General features: G+C 34.8%; 2 protein-coding genes and 1 pseudogene across 2 annotated transcripts; 2 read left to right on the top strand and 1 right to left on the bottom strand.

Moving 5' to 3' along the window:
- The first annotated feature begins 1,723 nt into the window (after positions 1 to 1,723).
- On the top strand, positions 1,724 to 3,187 carry LOC25494453 (scopoletin glucosyltransferase). Its single transcript, XM_013601416.2, has one exon. It carries the CDS (start codon positions 1,724 to 1,726, stop codon positions 3,185 to 3,187), a length of 1,464 nt encoding a protein of 487 aa, XP_013456870.2.
- A 911-nt stretch (positions 3,188 to 4,098) lies between these two features.
- On the top strand, positions 4,099 to 6,354 carry LOC25494452 (probable pre-mRNA-splicing factor ATP-dependent RNA helicase DEAH2; annotated as a pseudogene).
- A 3,742-nt stretch (positions 6,355 to 10,096) lies between these two features.
- Positions 10,097 to 11,843, bottom strand: LOC25494451 (scopoletin glucosyltransferase-like). Its single transcript, XM_024781838.2, is given in 3 exon segments — positions 10,097 to 10,489; positions 10,491 to 11,276; positions 11,278 to 11,843. Coding segments are annotated over 3 exon segments (1,488 nt in total). The 5' UTR covers positions 11,809 to 11,843; the 3' UTR covers positions 10,097 to 10,318.
- Positions 11,844 to 16,915: the final 5,072 nt, after the last annotated feature.

Genomic DNA, 16,915 nt, shown 5'->3' with positions numbered 1-16,915 from the left:
TCAATCAAGGAAGGACATTAGACAATAATTTAGCGAAACTTAATCTCAACAATATTATCTCTATGTTCTTGTTTTTCTATTTAATTGCATAGACCAATATATGTACTAACAATTCATCTTTCCATACTAAAAACAATATTAGTTGTTGAAAGACTTTGGTATATCATGGGTCCATGTGTATCTGATAATCTTGTATCCTTATCTTAGACGCCACCATAAAAACAATTCATCATTCACTAACAAGAAGTCCTATTCTAATGGAGGTCCATGTTAGCTCGACCCATTAAGCTTGAATACCCATTTTTACATCCCAAAAAGTCTCAGTCTATTCTCATGCTTCAAACCTTATGTCTAATCTTATATTTCTGGCAACCTCCCTTTGCTTTCACTTATCGGAAAATAGCCTAAGATTTTAGTAAATAATGGTGTCTAAGATCTTTCAATGAAATTTACTTCTTGATCAATGAAATTGGTCTTGAGTTCCATTTGAATGCCCTAAGTCATGGCTAGGTCAACAAGTTCTGATCCTATGGAAGATTCTAGTCCATTTTGCACCATTACTTCATACACCTTTCATCTGACCTATTTATTCAATAACAAAGAAAAGTGTAGTAAAATAAAAAATAAAACTTATATAAAAATAAAACTTTATTAAACAATTTTGTAATGGAAAATACTATAAAATATAATGTTATCAGAGAGTGACAAAGGAGATGCTTTAGGGAGATTGAGAGACACTAGAGACTGAGAGAGATTGCTGGAGACTAATAGAGTGTGATGATCGATGAATCAGTGAAGAATCAGGGAAAGATTGAGTGACTAAGAGACATACACGCACACATGGAGAGGAGGGAGTGCTAGAGAGTGTGAGTATTAAAATTTGGGGATATTTTGGTAATTTCTTATATAAAATTAATTTGTTTTTCTTTTTAAATGGGGGTGCCATGACATCTGCGGGCGCCACCAAAAAGATCCGCCCCTGGTTCCGAAAATGTGGACGCTACTTTCAAGAAAGCGAGGTTGACCATATTTATTATGTCATTAAAATTATACTATAAGCCTTTTTCAACATGTCCTTGACCGACGAAAATGTTCATTATTATTATTATTATTATTATTTTTTTATAATCTATATGCACTCATCCTATGCCCCTAAATACAAGAACATGATTCATTTTTTACTCTTATTAAAAAAAGTTGGTAGTGTAGTTATTGTGTTTATTTTATATATAAATGTATCTAAAATAATTTGTATATGTTTACCATGAATTTTGATTTTTCTTATACCAAGTGTTATTAATCAAGGGTGTATTTGAAAAAAAAAATATAACTAGTAATCTGAAACAAAACTTACAATTAAGGATAACTTTTTTGTCAAATGAATGTTTATATTTAAGAAAAACGAGAATGTAATAAGCAATATTTTTGTTACAAAATTTAGACCAAATATATTTAACTTTTGAAATATTTTTTGTTTATATTTCATTCTAGAGGAAGTATAAAGATAAAGATAGTTATTACTCCAATATGAAAAAAGTTCCCAATAAAAAAGTTAAATACTTGAATTCATATTTGACCAAAAAGATAATAGTAGTAAAAAAAAAAGCTAATACTAGTTATAAATACTATTTTTACTCACCACTTATCATTCACAGATAGGCTCATAGACATTTCAAAATCCTCTCCTTCTACCTCATTTTGTTCAAAATCACAAGTGAGAAATATGGATAGTCCACAATGCAATCCATTACACATAATTTTTTTTCCATTCATGAGTCATAACTATATGATACCCACCATTGATATGGCCAAAATATTTGCTTCAAAAGGTGTTAAGGCTACCATAGTTACCACACCCCTCAACAAACCTTTCTTTTCAAGATCCATAGAACAATTCAAAATCCATTTTAATAACATCGATATCCAAACCATCAAGTTCCCTTGTGTAGAGGGTGGTTTACCTGAAGGGTGTGAAAATGTTGATGCAATCCCTACAATTTCCCTGCTTCCTACATTCTTTACTGCTACTAAATTGCTTCAACAACCCTTTGAAGAACTATTGCTTCAACAAAAACCACATTGCATTGTTGCTGATATGTTCTTTCCATGGGCAACTGATTCTGCTACAAAATTTGGTATTCCTAGGATTGTATTCCATGCCACTGGTTTCTTTTCATTGTGTGTTTCACAATGCCTGGAACAATATGAGCCTTTTAAAAATGTTTCTTCTGAAACAGAAGAATTCTTTATTCCTAATCTTCCTGGGAATATCAAAATGACAAGGTTGCAGCTGCCAAATATATTCACAAAAAATGACGCAATAACCCAAAACATTGCAAAATTATATGCAGAAATGAGGGAATCAGAGGCGAGGAGTTATGGCGTTATTGTCAATAGCTTCTATGAGCTTGATGGTGTTTATGCTGATTATTATAGAGAGGTTCTTGGAAAAAAAGAATGGCATATAGGTCCATTCTCAGTTTACAACAGAGATATGGATACATCATACTGCAGAAAAGAACCCTCTATCAATAAACATGAGTGTCTAAAGTGGCTTGACACAAAAGATATCAACTCAATTGTTTATGTGTGCTTTGGAAGTAAAAATCACTTCCTTAACTCTCAGCTTAAAGAAATTGCTATGGGACTCGAAGCATCGGGGAAAGATTTTGTTTGGGTGGTGAAGAAAAATGCAGAAGATAGAGAAATTAAAGGTCTTCTAGAATTTGAGAAAAGAATGAAAGGAAAGGGACTAATTATAAGAGGTTGGTCTCCTCAACTTTTGATTCTTCAACATAAAGCTATTGGAGCAATTGTGACTCATTGTGGATGGAACTTAACTTTGGAAAGTGTAGCTGCTGGAGTACCTATGATTACTTGGCCTATAGCTCCTGAGCAATTTTATAATGAGAAGTTGGTAACTGATGTACTTAAAATTGGTGTACCTGTTGGAGCTAAAACATGGGATGGAAAGGTGAGTGATAAAGTTCATTGGGATGCAGTGGAGAAGGCTGTGAAGAAGGTTATGGAAGGAGAAGAAGCAAAGGAAATGAGGAACAAAGCAAAAGTGCTTGCAAAAATGGCAAAGAAGGCTGTGGAGGAAGGTGGATCATCTTACTCACAATTGAATGCCTTGATTGAGGAGCTGGGTTCACTTTGCCACCACCAACACATCTCAAAAGAATAATAATATGCATTGTCTTGTCTAGTAATAAGGTGATGAATAATCACTATAAGAAATATGAAGCAATAAATCGTCTTATAATTTGTCAAAAAAAAAAAAAAAATCGTCTTATAATTGACTTATATGTTTGTCCTAGTCAATAAAGATAATATCTTTAATTTTTTTTTAGTCCAAGGATATCTCAATCTTTATTATCAATTATTAAACAAAGAATTGGAATATTTTTTTTATTGGTTAATGATTGATGGTAGACATGTTTACATCTAAATTATTACAAAATAAAACTATAAATCGATAAAAAAAATTGCAAACCGCATGCAGTTTGCGCGAACAAATCTGCATTTTATTTGATGTGTTTGAATGTATTTTTGTGAAAATCCCTATAATCAAATTGGACTAATTTATTAAAACCTAAAACAAACCAAACTGCAGACATAAATATTAGATGATATATAACATTAACATATTATTTATTGATTTTTATTATTTTTTTAGCTTTAATTCATATAAAGAAAATATTTTTTTTAGCTTTAATTCATATTTATCTATACTATATATAAAGAAAATAGGTTGTGCCGGGCTTACATTTTCTCTTTCTAAATATCCTTAAACAAATTTGATTATAAAAATATTATTTTGTTGGTGTTATTAATTCAAAAAGATAAGAATTTATATTATATTTGTTATATTTTTGTAATGATATTATATTTTGTTATATTGTTCGTATAAATAAAATAGTTTGTTACAAAAAATTTATGTTATCTATCCCTATAAATTTATTCAACAAGTGTATAAGGAAAGTGCAAAATAGTAAGGACCGATCGGGTTATATTTTCTAGGGTTTCGGTTTCATTCATAGTTCCCTATATATTATTGTGGAATTTGAGAAAGGTACATTCGTAGTATCTCTTTGAGACGGTGCCAAAGAATTCAAGAGTATTAGGGTTTTGATGGGTACAGAGAGGAAGAGAAAGGTGAGTCTCGTTGACGTCGTCGATGACGACTCTACTGCCAAGATGGTGAAAACAAACGGTGGTTTAACCGTCAACAACTTCATTAACCGTTGGAACAGAAAACCTTACTCACAAAGGTACTATGAAATATTGGAGAAGAGGAAAACCCTTCCAGTTTGGCACCAGAAACAAGATTTTTTGCAGGTTTTGAAGGATAACCACTCAGATTCCTCAGTTTGTACTGGAAGCTGTTGATTTAGAGACTCGAGATAAACATAGGAAGATGATGGTTGCATGCACTCAACCTCGTAGAGTTGCTGCACTGTCTGTTTCACGCCGCGTGGCTGAAGAGATGGATGTAAGTATTGGGGAAGAGGTTGGTTATAGTATCAGATTTGAAGATTGTAGTAGTTCAAGGACAGTTTTGAAGTATCTAACAGATGGTATGCTTTTGAGAGAAGCGATGACGGATCCACTTTTGGAGCGATACAAAGTAATTATACTTGATGAGGCACATGAAAGGACTTTGGCTACGGATTTGTTATTTGGTCTTCTTAAGGAAATTCTTAGAAATAGAACTGATTTGAAGTTGGTAGTTATGAGTGCAACACTTGAAGCTGAAAAGTTTAAGAGCTATTTTTTTGGAGCCCCTCTTATGAAAGTTCCTGGAAGGCTACATCCAGTGGAAATTCGTTATGAGAAGGAGCCACAAAGGGAATACTTGGAAGCTGCTATTACGAAAGTGGTAGAGATTCACACGAAAGAACCTGCTGGAGACATACTTGTTTTTCTTACCGGAGAGGAAGAGATAGAAGATGCATGCCGAAAAATATCAAACAAAGTTGCAAATTTAGGGGAGAAGGTGGGCCCTGTGAAAGTGTTATCACTGTATTCTACCCTTCCCCCAGCTATGCAGCAGAAGATTTTTGAGCCAGCTCCGCCTCCAGTTAAGGAGGGAGGCCTCCCTGGAAGAAAGATTGTGGTATCAACAAACATAGCAGAAACTTCTTTGACTATTGATGGTATAGTATATGTTATTGACCCTGGATTTGCCAAGCAGAAGGTTTATAATCCCCGAACTCGTGTTGAGTCTTTGTTGGTGTCTCCAATATCAAAGGCTAGTGCACACCAGAGATCAGGTCGTGCCGGAAGAACTCAACCGGGGAAATGCTATAGACTCTATACCGAAATAAGTTTCAGTAATGATCTTCAGCCGCAGACCTATCCTGAAATTTTGAGATCTAATCTTGCAAACACGGTTCTTACATTGAAGAAATTGGGTATAGATGATTTAGTTCATTTTGACTTCATGGACCCTCCTGCTCCTGAAACCTTAATGCGTGCTTTGGAAGTGTTGAATTACTTAGGTGCAATTGATGATGAAGGTAACTTAACAAAGCTGGGTGAGATTATGAGTGAGTTTCCATTGGACCCTCAGATGTCAAAGATGCTTATTGTTAGTCCAGAGTTCAACTGTTCAAACGAGATTCTTTCAATTTCTGCGATGGTAGCGGTACCCAATTGCTTTATTCGGCCTAGGGATGCACAAGAAGCTGCAGATGAAGCAAAAGCTAGGTTTGCACACATTGATGGAGATCATCTCACACTATTGAACGTATACCATGCCTACAAGCAAAACAATGAGGATCCATCTTGGTGCTATGAAAACTTTGTTAATCACAGGGCGCTGAAATCAGCTGATAATGTTCGACAACAGCTAGTGCGAATCATGGCTCGGTTTAACCTGAAGTTATGCAGCACTTACTTCAATAGTCGCGACTACTATGTCAACATTAAAAAGGCAATGCTAGCAGGATACTTCATGCAGGTGGCTCATCTTGAGCGGACAGGACACTACTTGACAGTGAAAGATAACCAGATGGTACAATTGCATCCATCAAATTGCCTGGACCCCAAGCCCGAGTGGGTTATCTATAATGAATATGTTTTTACGAGTGACAATTTCATACGTACTGTGACAGATATACGTGGTGACTGGTTAGTTGATATAGCACCAAATTACTATGATTTGTCTAATTTCCCACGGTGTGAAGCGAAGCAAGTTCTTGACAGGCTTTACAAGAAAAGAGAGAAGGAAAAGGATGAAGCCCGGAATCGCAAATGAAGCCTTACCTTACCTTTTCTGCTTTTGGATTGGAATTTGATGTTTCATCATTCATGGGAATGTTCACTAATACTACCTCGTTATAACTTTGAAGGACATGATGATTGTAAGTAATTCCACCGAAAGAATTGGCAGAGTTCCTTGTACTATTTATTAGAGCATAACATCTTTTTTTTTTTGTTAACTTAGAATTAGAATCTTCTTTCTCTTGAAAATTTTACATTATTAGTTATTACTGAAGAACATTGACCGATTGAGTTTGGATTCGGTTCATATTAACATTTTATTTTGAAGTTATGAATTTTTTCATTCTAATTTTTATTTGAGTAAGAGAACTATATTATTGTTGTGCATATTCATTATTTTGATGTTCTTATTCCTTATCATGTCAATTATATTATTTAAGATTTTATTTTTCATCTCTTCAATTATATGATAGTACTAAAAATTGCACGTTCTTTTCCGTCTCTTCAAATATATGATAGTACATACAAAAAGTGTAGATCTTCCAGTTTTCGCCAAAATGTTCACATGGTTTTATGCATCAGGGTCGGCAATGAGCAGAATCAATAGGTTCCTTTTGTCTGAAGGAGCAATTGAGAAATGGAGGGTTTTGGCGAAACTTGAGAATTAAAGAGAGCACATTTGCTAAAAAAAAAATCCAGAATCAAGTTGATTGTTGAAGGTGACTTGAAATATAAGGTTCTTTCATAATTGTTTGAAAACAAATTGGCTTGGTAGTTGGTAGAAGGTGTTCAGAATGCGAAACAGGAAGTTTTATCTTACTTTGAGAACTAGTTCAAGAAGAAGCTTTTAACAGACCGGTAAATGATGGCTTGGACTTTACTAAACAATTATCAAATGCAGATTAATAGCCTCATTTTCAATGGAAGAGATCAAAGAAGCTATATGAATGTGTGGCAAGAATAAAAGTCTGGGACCGGGGATGATTACAAGGTTTGCTTTCTAAAGGCGAGTTGGGACTTGTTGAAAGAAGAAATTCTACAATTATTTATGCATGAATTTTACTTCAACGCAAAACTACCAAAGGCTCTAACATCATCCTTTATTGCATTAATCCCTAAGAAGAATAATCCACAGTCCTTATCGGAATACCACCCTATCTCTCTAATTCTTAGTGGAGATGGAGGTTTCTTCTTGACACAAATATCATATGGCATCCTTTTTTGCATTGCAGATATGGAAGTCTTAGCGAGGTTGTCATTATAGGTGATGGTGAAAGTATTGACAACAAGTATCCTTTATGGTGGAGAGATATAATATCTATGGGATCATTAGCCAATAATAACTCAAACCGGTTTGTGGGCGGTGTAAAATTAAGGTCGGGAGGTGGCGACAATATCAAGTTATGGAGAGAAAAATGGTTGTGCACAGAACCTCTTATGCATGTCTTCCACATACTTTATTCTGTTGCTGCCAATAAGCATGCTTCAGTAACTGAATGTGGCAGTGGAAATTGGAGTGGCGCAGACCTCTATTTGTATGCGAGGGTTTTATTTTTGCATATCTGCTTAATCTAATTGCAGGAATCGCTCCTCCACAAGGGGAAAGCAACATGGAGATTCAAATCAAAAGCATGCATATTCAGTCAAATATGGTTATATGTTAATGCAGCAGGATTTGCATCAATCAGGCAGCGATAACAATTTTGGTGTCGTTATCAAGAACGTTGGCGTAGTGTTGCACCTTCGATTAGAGCATTCACGTGGAGGTTATTGCATGACAGATTAGCTACTAAAGACACACTGATTCGAAGAGGTCTGCTGGATCAAGTGTGTGACATGCTCTGTGTTTTCTGCTTCAGACATGAAGAAATTTGCCAACATCTTTTTTTCGAGTGCCCTTTCTTGTATGTACTCGATCTGGTGTGGTATTTTGGACTGGTTGGCAACGCACGGACCGCTTAATAGGAACATCTGTGGGCATTTTGTGCAATTTGGACCATTGAAAAAAGGTATATCATATGGTTAGCTGCAATATGGTGTATTTGGCTGCGGCGGAACAAAATTATTTTTGAAGGAACTTTGGCAAATTATTCTGTAAAACAGGTTTTCCGCCTGGCTTAATAACTCACAAGGTTGCTTCGGTTGTATTGCTTATACTCTATGATTTTGGTAATGTTGAAAATTTGGTCCTAACTTATCCTTACAAAACTGGGTTGTAATGTCTCCACTTTTATAAAGTCTTATCAAGAGTTCTATCTCTCCGATGTGGGACTAAATTCACTCCCTGAAAGCCAACACAAAGCAACTCAAATGTCGCAATTAGGTGACTAGGGATGGACCGCAATAAAGGCGGAATATCCAACAGGTACTACTTGCTTCTTTGATGTTGGAAGGTCTTTTGGTCTATTGTGGGAGAAGTAGGAGCGATATGGTGGCTTTTATGGTGATCCAATGCTCTCTTGTGCATGCTGCTGAAGTTTCATGTTATATATTAGTTGATCATTATTTGGTACAATTGTATGTTGGTTTTTGGTCTGTTGTATTTTTGCACTAGTGTAACAATTATTACTGCTAATATGCTATGCAGAGCTGATATGTGCAAATGTACAATCATTCTACTAAAAATGGCTTATGTTAGTTTCTAGATGTTGTGATTCAAATCACAATTGTAGGTGTGATATGTTGATTCGAATCATGCATATTTTTCTATAAAAATATAGTCGCAAAATCAGTTATGTAGAGAGCCAAAAATGAGAGAACACATAAAGGAGATTATGAGTTCGTGTTGAGAGCATTTTGGTGAGCAATTTGGGTTGAAAAATACATTGTAAACACCTTAGGTTATTATGAATCATTAAGGAAGGGATTCGTGCTTTTCTCAATTGAATCCTAGAGTGAAAATCATTGAAGAATGAAAAAATGAATCATTAAGGAAAGGAAAATAAATCAATAAATGAATAAACATTTGATATTACACGCTCTAATTTGCAAAGGGTATTGGGATATACTAATCAGTTAGAAGATGAATTAGTTACATTTTCAATTTACCAAGAACACATAGGAAGATTATGACTTCGTGTTGAGAGCATTTTGGTGAGCAATTTACCGTAGAAGTTTGTTTTCGGCTAGGCTACTTTCAATTTTTTATTTTATTTTCCTTTCCGTCGAATTAGAGATGGTTCCAAATATTGTTCTAAATAGAGATGGTTCCAAGTGATCTTATCAATAAATTGATCTTACTAACTTTTTGAGTTAATTCATCTCTATTTAGAACAACACTTGTTTGGTCACAACAACAAAATAATTTGAATTAAAACTATCATCAAAACCTACACCTAAATCTAAACAATTCTAACAATTCTACAACAATTCATCAAAACCTAAACCTAACAATTCAATAAAACTTCTCTAACAATTCTAACCTAAACTATCCTAACATATCATAAAATCAATAAAACCTATATAATCGAAATTTAACAAAAAAAAACAAACAATTCGACCACAAAACAACAATGCAATAAGATTCAAAAAACTTACTTGTTTTTGTGATTGAAATTGGCTTGGAATGACTTGAAATTGCTCAAAATCGCACCTAGGAGATCAAAAAACATAACAATGGAGTTTTGGAAACTCCTATGTCTATTCTCTTCTTATAACAAAATTTCGGCAGTTAACTTCCGAGGTTTTCCTCGGCAGTTAACTGCAGTCGGTTTTTAAAATCCTCGACAATTAACTACCGAGAAGGCAAAAATGTATTTTACTTGTGTGCCTAAACCTTATGAAATGTGTCAATAGCAATTTACCCTACACAATTAAGAATTTCAATGTTGTAAGTTAATGATAAGGGCTAGGTGAGAATTTATCCAAGTTCCTGAAAAATAAAGAGAGAGTAACAATAATGGTGGACCAACATTAATGCTTCCATCACTACTTGAGGCAAATGATGATGGTTTGCACAGTTGTGATATACTTGAATTAACTATTTGTTTTTAGCTCAAATCACTGAAATTATTGAGATAACAAATCAACTTCATAACAGAAGATACACACAATATATATATGCATAGAAATAACATTGTTGTGTGGTATTTCAATGCCTAAGCAAACCCAACTCCTCTATTAAAGCACTCAAATCTGAGTAAGATGATCCTTCTTCTTCCACAGACCTCTTAGCTAACTTTGACAACAATTTCACTCTTTTCCTCATTTCCTCTACTTCTTCATCTTCCATAATCCTCTTCACAGCTTTTTCCAGTGCATCCCATTGAACACTTATCTCCCTCCAATCCAACCCATTTTTTAACTCCAACAGGTACACCAATTTTAAGTACCTCATTCACCAACTTCTCATTGTAAAATTGTTCAGCAGCAACAGGCCAAGTAACGATAGGTACCCCAGCAACCACACCTTCTAAAACTGAATTCCATCCACAATGAGTCACAAATGCTCCAATTGCTTCGTGTTCAAGAATCAACGTTTGCGGCGACCAACCTCTTATAATTAGTCCCTTTCCTTCCATTCTTTTCTCAAATCCTTCTGGTAGCCAATCTTCTCCATCTTCTTTGCTTCTCCTCACCACCCAAATAAAAAATTGCCCGGATGCTTCAAGTCCCGTAGCAATTTCTTTAAGCTGAGAGTTTAAGAAATTCGCCATACTTCCAAAGCATATATAAACAACTGAATTAGGTTTCTTCATGTCAAGCCATTTTAGGCACTCATGGTGATGAATAGAATCTTCTCTTCCTCTATTTGCTTTTTCCTCTATATCCTTATTGCAAAGAGATAAAGGACCAATATGCCAAGCTTTTCTTCCAAGTACTTTCCTGTAATACTCTGCATAAACATTTTCAAGTTCATAGAAGCTGTTTACAACCACTCCAAAACTCTTCAGTTCTGCTTTCTTTGCTTCCTGTAGTAACCTAGACATTCCTTCAAATTCCTTTGATATCTCAAAAGGCGGCATCTGCAGCCTTGTCATTTTAATCTCACCGGGAAGATTAGAAATAACAAAGGGTTCTGAATCAAAAGAAACATTCTTGAAAGGTTCAGAGTCTCATACACTCTACAGCACACAAGGAGAAGAAACAAGTACCATGAAACACAAGTCTAGGAATTCCAAATTTAGCAGCTGAATCAGTTGTCCATGCGAAAAACGTGTCAGAAACAACACAATCTGGATGTTGCTCAAGTAGTAGTTGCTCAAGTGGCTCTTGTAACAACTTTGTGGCCATACAAAACTTAGGAAAGAATTGTGGTGAAGGGATTGAGTCCATATTTTCACACCCATCTGGTAAACCAGCCTCTGAGCTAGGAAACTTTATGGTTTGGATATGAATATTGTGGCCACTAAGTTTGGATTTTTCTATAGATTTGGAGATACAAGGTTTATTGAGGGGTGTAGTAATAATTGTGGCTTTGACACCTTTTGCAGCAAATAATTTGGCCATGTCAACCATTGGTATCACATGACCTCGAGCAAGAAAAGGAAAGAAAAAAATGTGTGAAGTGTGATATTCACTACCCATCTTTTGAAGGGAAAGTGCGGGAAGGGAGATGAAGTTCGGTTTATTATATAACATCTAACAAGCTATTAGTTTTTTCTTTTTGCTGTCAATTAATAAGTGTAAATGTAATAAAAGTTAAAAGGGAAGAAAAATAAAAATGACATGATGGAGTAAAAACACAAAAATGTACAAGAGAACAACCGGTTAACAAGGTATGATCATAGCAGCATTAATGCATTGAATCTCGTTAAAACTCACAATTAAGCTTGCTTTGCAAGAATAGTACTAGGATGTACGACCTCCTCAGAAGTCGTTGTGTTGCACATCTCCTCTATTTAACTAAGTGATTGAACTCAAGTGATTAATGAACTACATCAAAAGACAAATTTTTCAAGAGAATCCGAGTTTGATTTCTGATTGAAACAATATTTTATCAGACTTTACTTGTGTCGTAGCCGAATTCCGAATTACTATCGTCTCCTTCCCCTAACTAACGAATTGACACGCAATTGTGTAAATCTTAGAGAGCAAAACTGAATATTGAGTTATACCAAAGGTCCATCCAAAATTTGCATTAAAAATAGTGATATTTTACCATGGTATAACAACTTTCTTCTATCTTTCTTAATTATCCAAGATCTTTTTTCTATTAATATTTCCGACAGGGAGACAAAGTTCAATTATTGGTATATAAAATATCTATTCTAGAGTGAAACATTTATAGCAGACAAATCCATTTTCCCTATCTAAAGTACAAGGTATTAGCTATTTTAATCAATTCATTTTTTCTTAACAGACAAGACATGTGAAAATATTGATATCCTTTGCGAGCAATGGTCGAATTTCCGATGATAAAGCATACGTGGAACATATACACACACATATAGCTTACATTTAAGTTTTTCATTATTACATGGCAAGAGAGTGGAGAATATAAGCGTAATAAAAGATATTTTTTTACAAAAAAAATAAATTATTTTGTACTATATATCATATATGTGAGGGGTAAAAAATGACATGATAGAAAACTTCCTCTAAAAAAAGGCTAGACAATAGAAGCACAAAATTATAAGACTAAGTACACAAATCAAAATGTTAAAATTCAGAGTTTGAAATAAAAGCTAATACTAATCCAATAGAGAAAGAGGCTAATATCAAACTTGTTAAACGGAGTGTCCATTAAATAAAGAGAATCTATACTTCATTGGATAACAGTTTTATGATTAAGATTATTTTGTGTGGAAAATCGTGGGGTGGGTAGCACTTGGATGACATTGTGGTTGGTGATATTTGTGACATTTGTCAACCATAATGTCATAAGTGGCTTTCTTCTCTCTCTCTTTTACAATTTTTTTTTTTGTTTTGTTTTGTTGTACACTTGTTACATTGTGGTTGACCAATATCACCAACCACAATGTCATCTAAGTATTTTCCAAAAGAGTGGTGATAGGTAGCCCACCTTATATGGCAATCCCACTCTTATACATCTCTTATGTGACACAATTTAATTTAAAATAATAAAATATCATTCCCTCCTGCTTGTTTATGTCCTACCATCTCTCCAATTTTCAATCTAACGGCTGAGAGACAAAAGAGAAAACGTGAGTGAACCGACAACAAACTGAGTCACTCAACCGAGTCACTCACTCAGTAACCCACAACCTCATCCATCAAAACTCACTCACTCACTCTGGTGGATTCCGGCGACGACGAAGATGACGACCACCACAACCATATCCATCAAAACTCAACAAAATGTCGATCTCCTCCTTCCATCACTGCCACAACATTCAACATCGAAGCGATTCCGACCTCCCACACATTCAACATCGACGCGATTCTCAGGAGTCAATTTCATAATCTCCTTATTTCTTGCACCTGACTAGTTCTTATCTTCTTTCTGTTCTTCTAAAATCATAATCATGTTTCTTATGCCAACAAACAACTCTCTCTTTCAAACCAAAGTCATCACTCATCACGGTTGACATCTTTAACTCGTATCGTTACATGGTTATACAACCATCAATTCTCTCTGGTCATCGCTGGTGACGAGCACAGGCGGCGAAGGATCGCTGATGCGTTGGAAGATTTACTGCAAAATTGATTGTTGAGAATTATGAATTTTGGAGATAAAAGTTGGTGCTGGTTCGGTTCCTCTCTCATCTAAGTTTTATTTTTTAATTATTTTACAAAGAGAATGAAATGTGAATGAATAAAAAAAAAAAAAGAGTTTGATAAATTTACTTAAATATCCCTGCCACATATGGTGGTACAAAGAGTGGTACAAAGAAGGGGTGTTTACCAATATTTTCCCTTTCCAAAAATCGTAAGTTCTGAATGGATGCTAATACCAAACTTCTCAAGACTATCTACAACCATGGTTAGCTTCCCGATGCACATGACATGAATCAGATGATTCGTCACGGTTTTTATAAATTTTTTGTTGATCTAGGGGAGGAACGTTTTGAATAACAATGTTGCCTCCTAACTCCTACTCCCTCCGTTCCTAAATATAAACAAATTTCACTTTTTAGGTTCATTCAATTAATGATGTGGTAAAAAGTAAAATTTGCTTATATTTAAAAATGAGGGAGTATATTAGAAATATGATCAACAAAAGATGAATTGACAATAGCTTTAGAATCTTCTCTTTGTCACCCTTTGCGGTAGCATGATAATAACATGCAACATTTGGATTTTTGTTGGGAGGATTTTTCTTTTTGTTTCCCTATAAACTTGTACGTGTCTGCTTGAGTGTCACACGTGCTTAAGAAAATTTATTTGTGTATTTGGATTTCTTTAAAGTTTTTCGAAATGTTTGTGAGTGAAGGCAAAATATATTGAAAAGAATCGTGTTTGTTTGTACTGTGGATCGGTAAGACTTAAAATCGTCTACAATGTTATACTATCACCTTCAATTAAATTTTCAACTATAAAAATAAGAGCCAACAAAATGTTTCCATTGTAAAATACCAAGTTAACACCTTCTCTATTTTATTGGTTTGGGAGAAATAAAATCAAGTTACCATTTTTGAATTGTAAGGTAATGGTCAAAAGTCATTCATGAACCCTCTCCATGACATTGTGTTTATCAGTAGGTACTGTTGGAACAAAATATGTTTTCCATAAACCTTAATAAGTTTTGATGATAACAAGGTATTAAAAATTGTCAATTGAATATTGCTAATATTTGTTCAAGTGTACAGGACCACAGACAAAGTTGATCAAATTTAATAGGTCTTGGAAGAACAAAAGAGAGCAAAGGAATCAACAAAAAGAGAAACCTAAAGCATCTAAAGAAATCTGCCTCTGAAGTTGAAAGTGCTCCTGAAGCCAAAATGTATCTGATGACGTCATCAGAAGTGAGATTATCAGAAGCAAGTTCAATAGCAAGTCCTTCAGAAGCCATTTGATCAGAAGCTGTATATCACCAGAAACTGAAGTTCATCAGAAGATGCAACCTGAAGTTTCAAATAGCTGTCTATTGGATTCAACCTCGTCTAAGAAAGCGAAAGACTAAAGGAAAGGTGGCAACGATTCATTTGAAAGGCATTGGATGCTTGTCCTTCAAAGAGAGTTGACAAAGTACAAAGTGTACAACCACTACCTCCACTACTCTGTTTTTGTCTACGCTACAAGACAAGAAAAACAGTTCTACCTGCAGAAATGTTCCTTCAAGATAGGAATGGATTTGAACGTGATTCTTCATAGGACAACATCCAAATCAGGCAAAAGATCATTGGTGATTGATCAAAGTTTCACAACGACTCTATTGATGTGCTTAAAGATCTCAACGACTCTTTCACACCTCTATATAAAGGAGTGAAGACTTAAAGATCAGTGATACGAGACAACAAGTAAAAAGCGCTCAAACTCTGCCAATTTTGTTTCACATAAAAGCACTTAGAATTTCTGTGTTCATTTGATATATCTTAGAAATTCTTAAGTCTAGAGAGTCTTTCATTTGCATTGTATTGTGAACACCACTGATTGTATATCAAGTGTTCAAACTCAAACAATTTTCTGCGTAATTCTATTTGAATAGAAGTCTCTTGCTTTAGTGCTTGAGCATAGGAAGTCTCTTGCTTTAGTGCTTGAGCAAAGGAAGTCTCTTGCCTGCGTGCTTGAGCAATTTGAAGTCTCATACTAGGTGTAGTATTGAGAAGTTGTAATCAGTTGTGATTAAACTTAGTGAAACTCTCCTTGGAAGTGTAATGGGGACTGGACTACTTCCGGTTTGTGGAAGGAACCAGTATAATTGCCTGTGTCTTTCTCTCTTCTATCTTACTCTGTTTTACTCCGCTGCATATCCAATTCTGAACTGCACATCAGAAGCAAATCAATTGCCTCTGAAGTGTCATCACATCAGAAGCGTTTTCAAACAGCTTCTGAAGTGATCTCAGAAGAAGAATTTATCTTGAGAAAAAGAAAACACAATTCAACCCCCCTTCTTGTGTTTTTCTCACCTTCAGGTACACCCTCCGACCACTATTATAAGTAAAATTTTGCATTTTAGATTCATTCAATTAATGATGTATATAATCTTTAGGCTTAATACATCATTTGGTCCCTTAACTTATTTTTGATTTTCAATTTGGTCCCCTAACTATAAAGTGTCTCAATTTGGTCCCATAAATCTTCTGCCGTTTACTATTTTGGTCCTCTCCGTTAGTATTTTACAAAATCTGTTAACTCCTTTCCACGTGTCGTTTAAGATTGGTGATCAACGGTTGGATTTAAAAAGCACACATGGCATACCGTGGACTCACAACATATGATAATTCTTATTATAATTCTTATTAATATTATTATTATTATTATTATTTCACGAGAAAGAAAAAAAAAAACACAACTATTTCCTCTTTCTTTCTTCTCTCATACGCCCTTCTCCCTCTTGAACCACCGCTTAATCTCTGTCGGCGACCTCCATTCACGACCCCATTCTTCTTCTCAGAAATCTTTTATAAAACATATTAAATTTAAGGGTTTTCTGGCTTTGTGTTGATGAAGATGATATTAAACTTGTGACTTCTACTGATTATTGTTTGTTGTGTTGCTTAGAGAAGCATTCAGATAGTAAAATCTATTTGATTGAACATTTTGGTAAAGTAAAATTATGGTAGAATGGACTTGTTTTTTAGGGTCTTTGACTGCTTGGTTTCGTGCTTACAGGAAATTGTTT

This window comes from Medicago truncatula, chromosome 4, assembly GCF_003473485.1.
Source record: "Medicago truncatula cultivar Jemalong A17 chromosome 4, MtrunA17r5.0-ANR, whole genome shotgun sequence".
In the NCBI taxonomy this organism is placed as follows: Eukaryota; Viridiplantae; Streptophyta; class Magnoliopsida; order Fabales; family Fabaceae; genus Medicago; species Medicago truncatula.
The sequence above is the reverse complement of the archived record's forward strand: the minus strand, read 5'-3'. Positions and strand labels throughout refer to the sequence as shown.

Bases quoted from the DNA above. Each gene is read 5' to 3' on its own strand.
- LOC25494453 (XM_013601416.2), top strand. From the start codon at position 1,724: ATGGATAGTCCACAATGCAATCCATTACACATAATTTTTTTTCCATTC.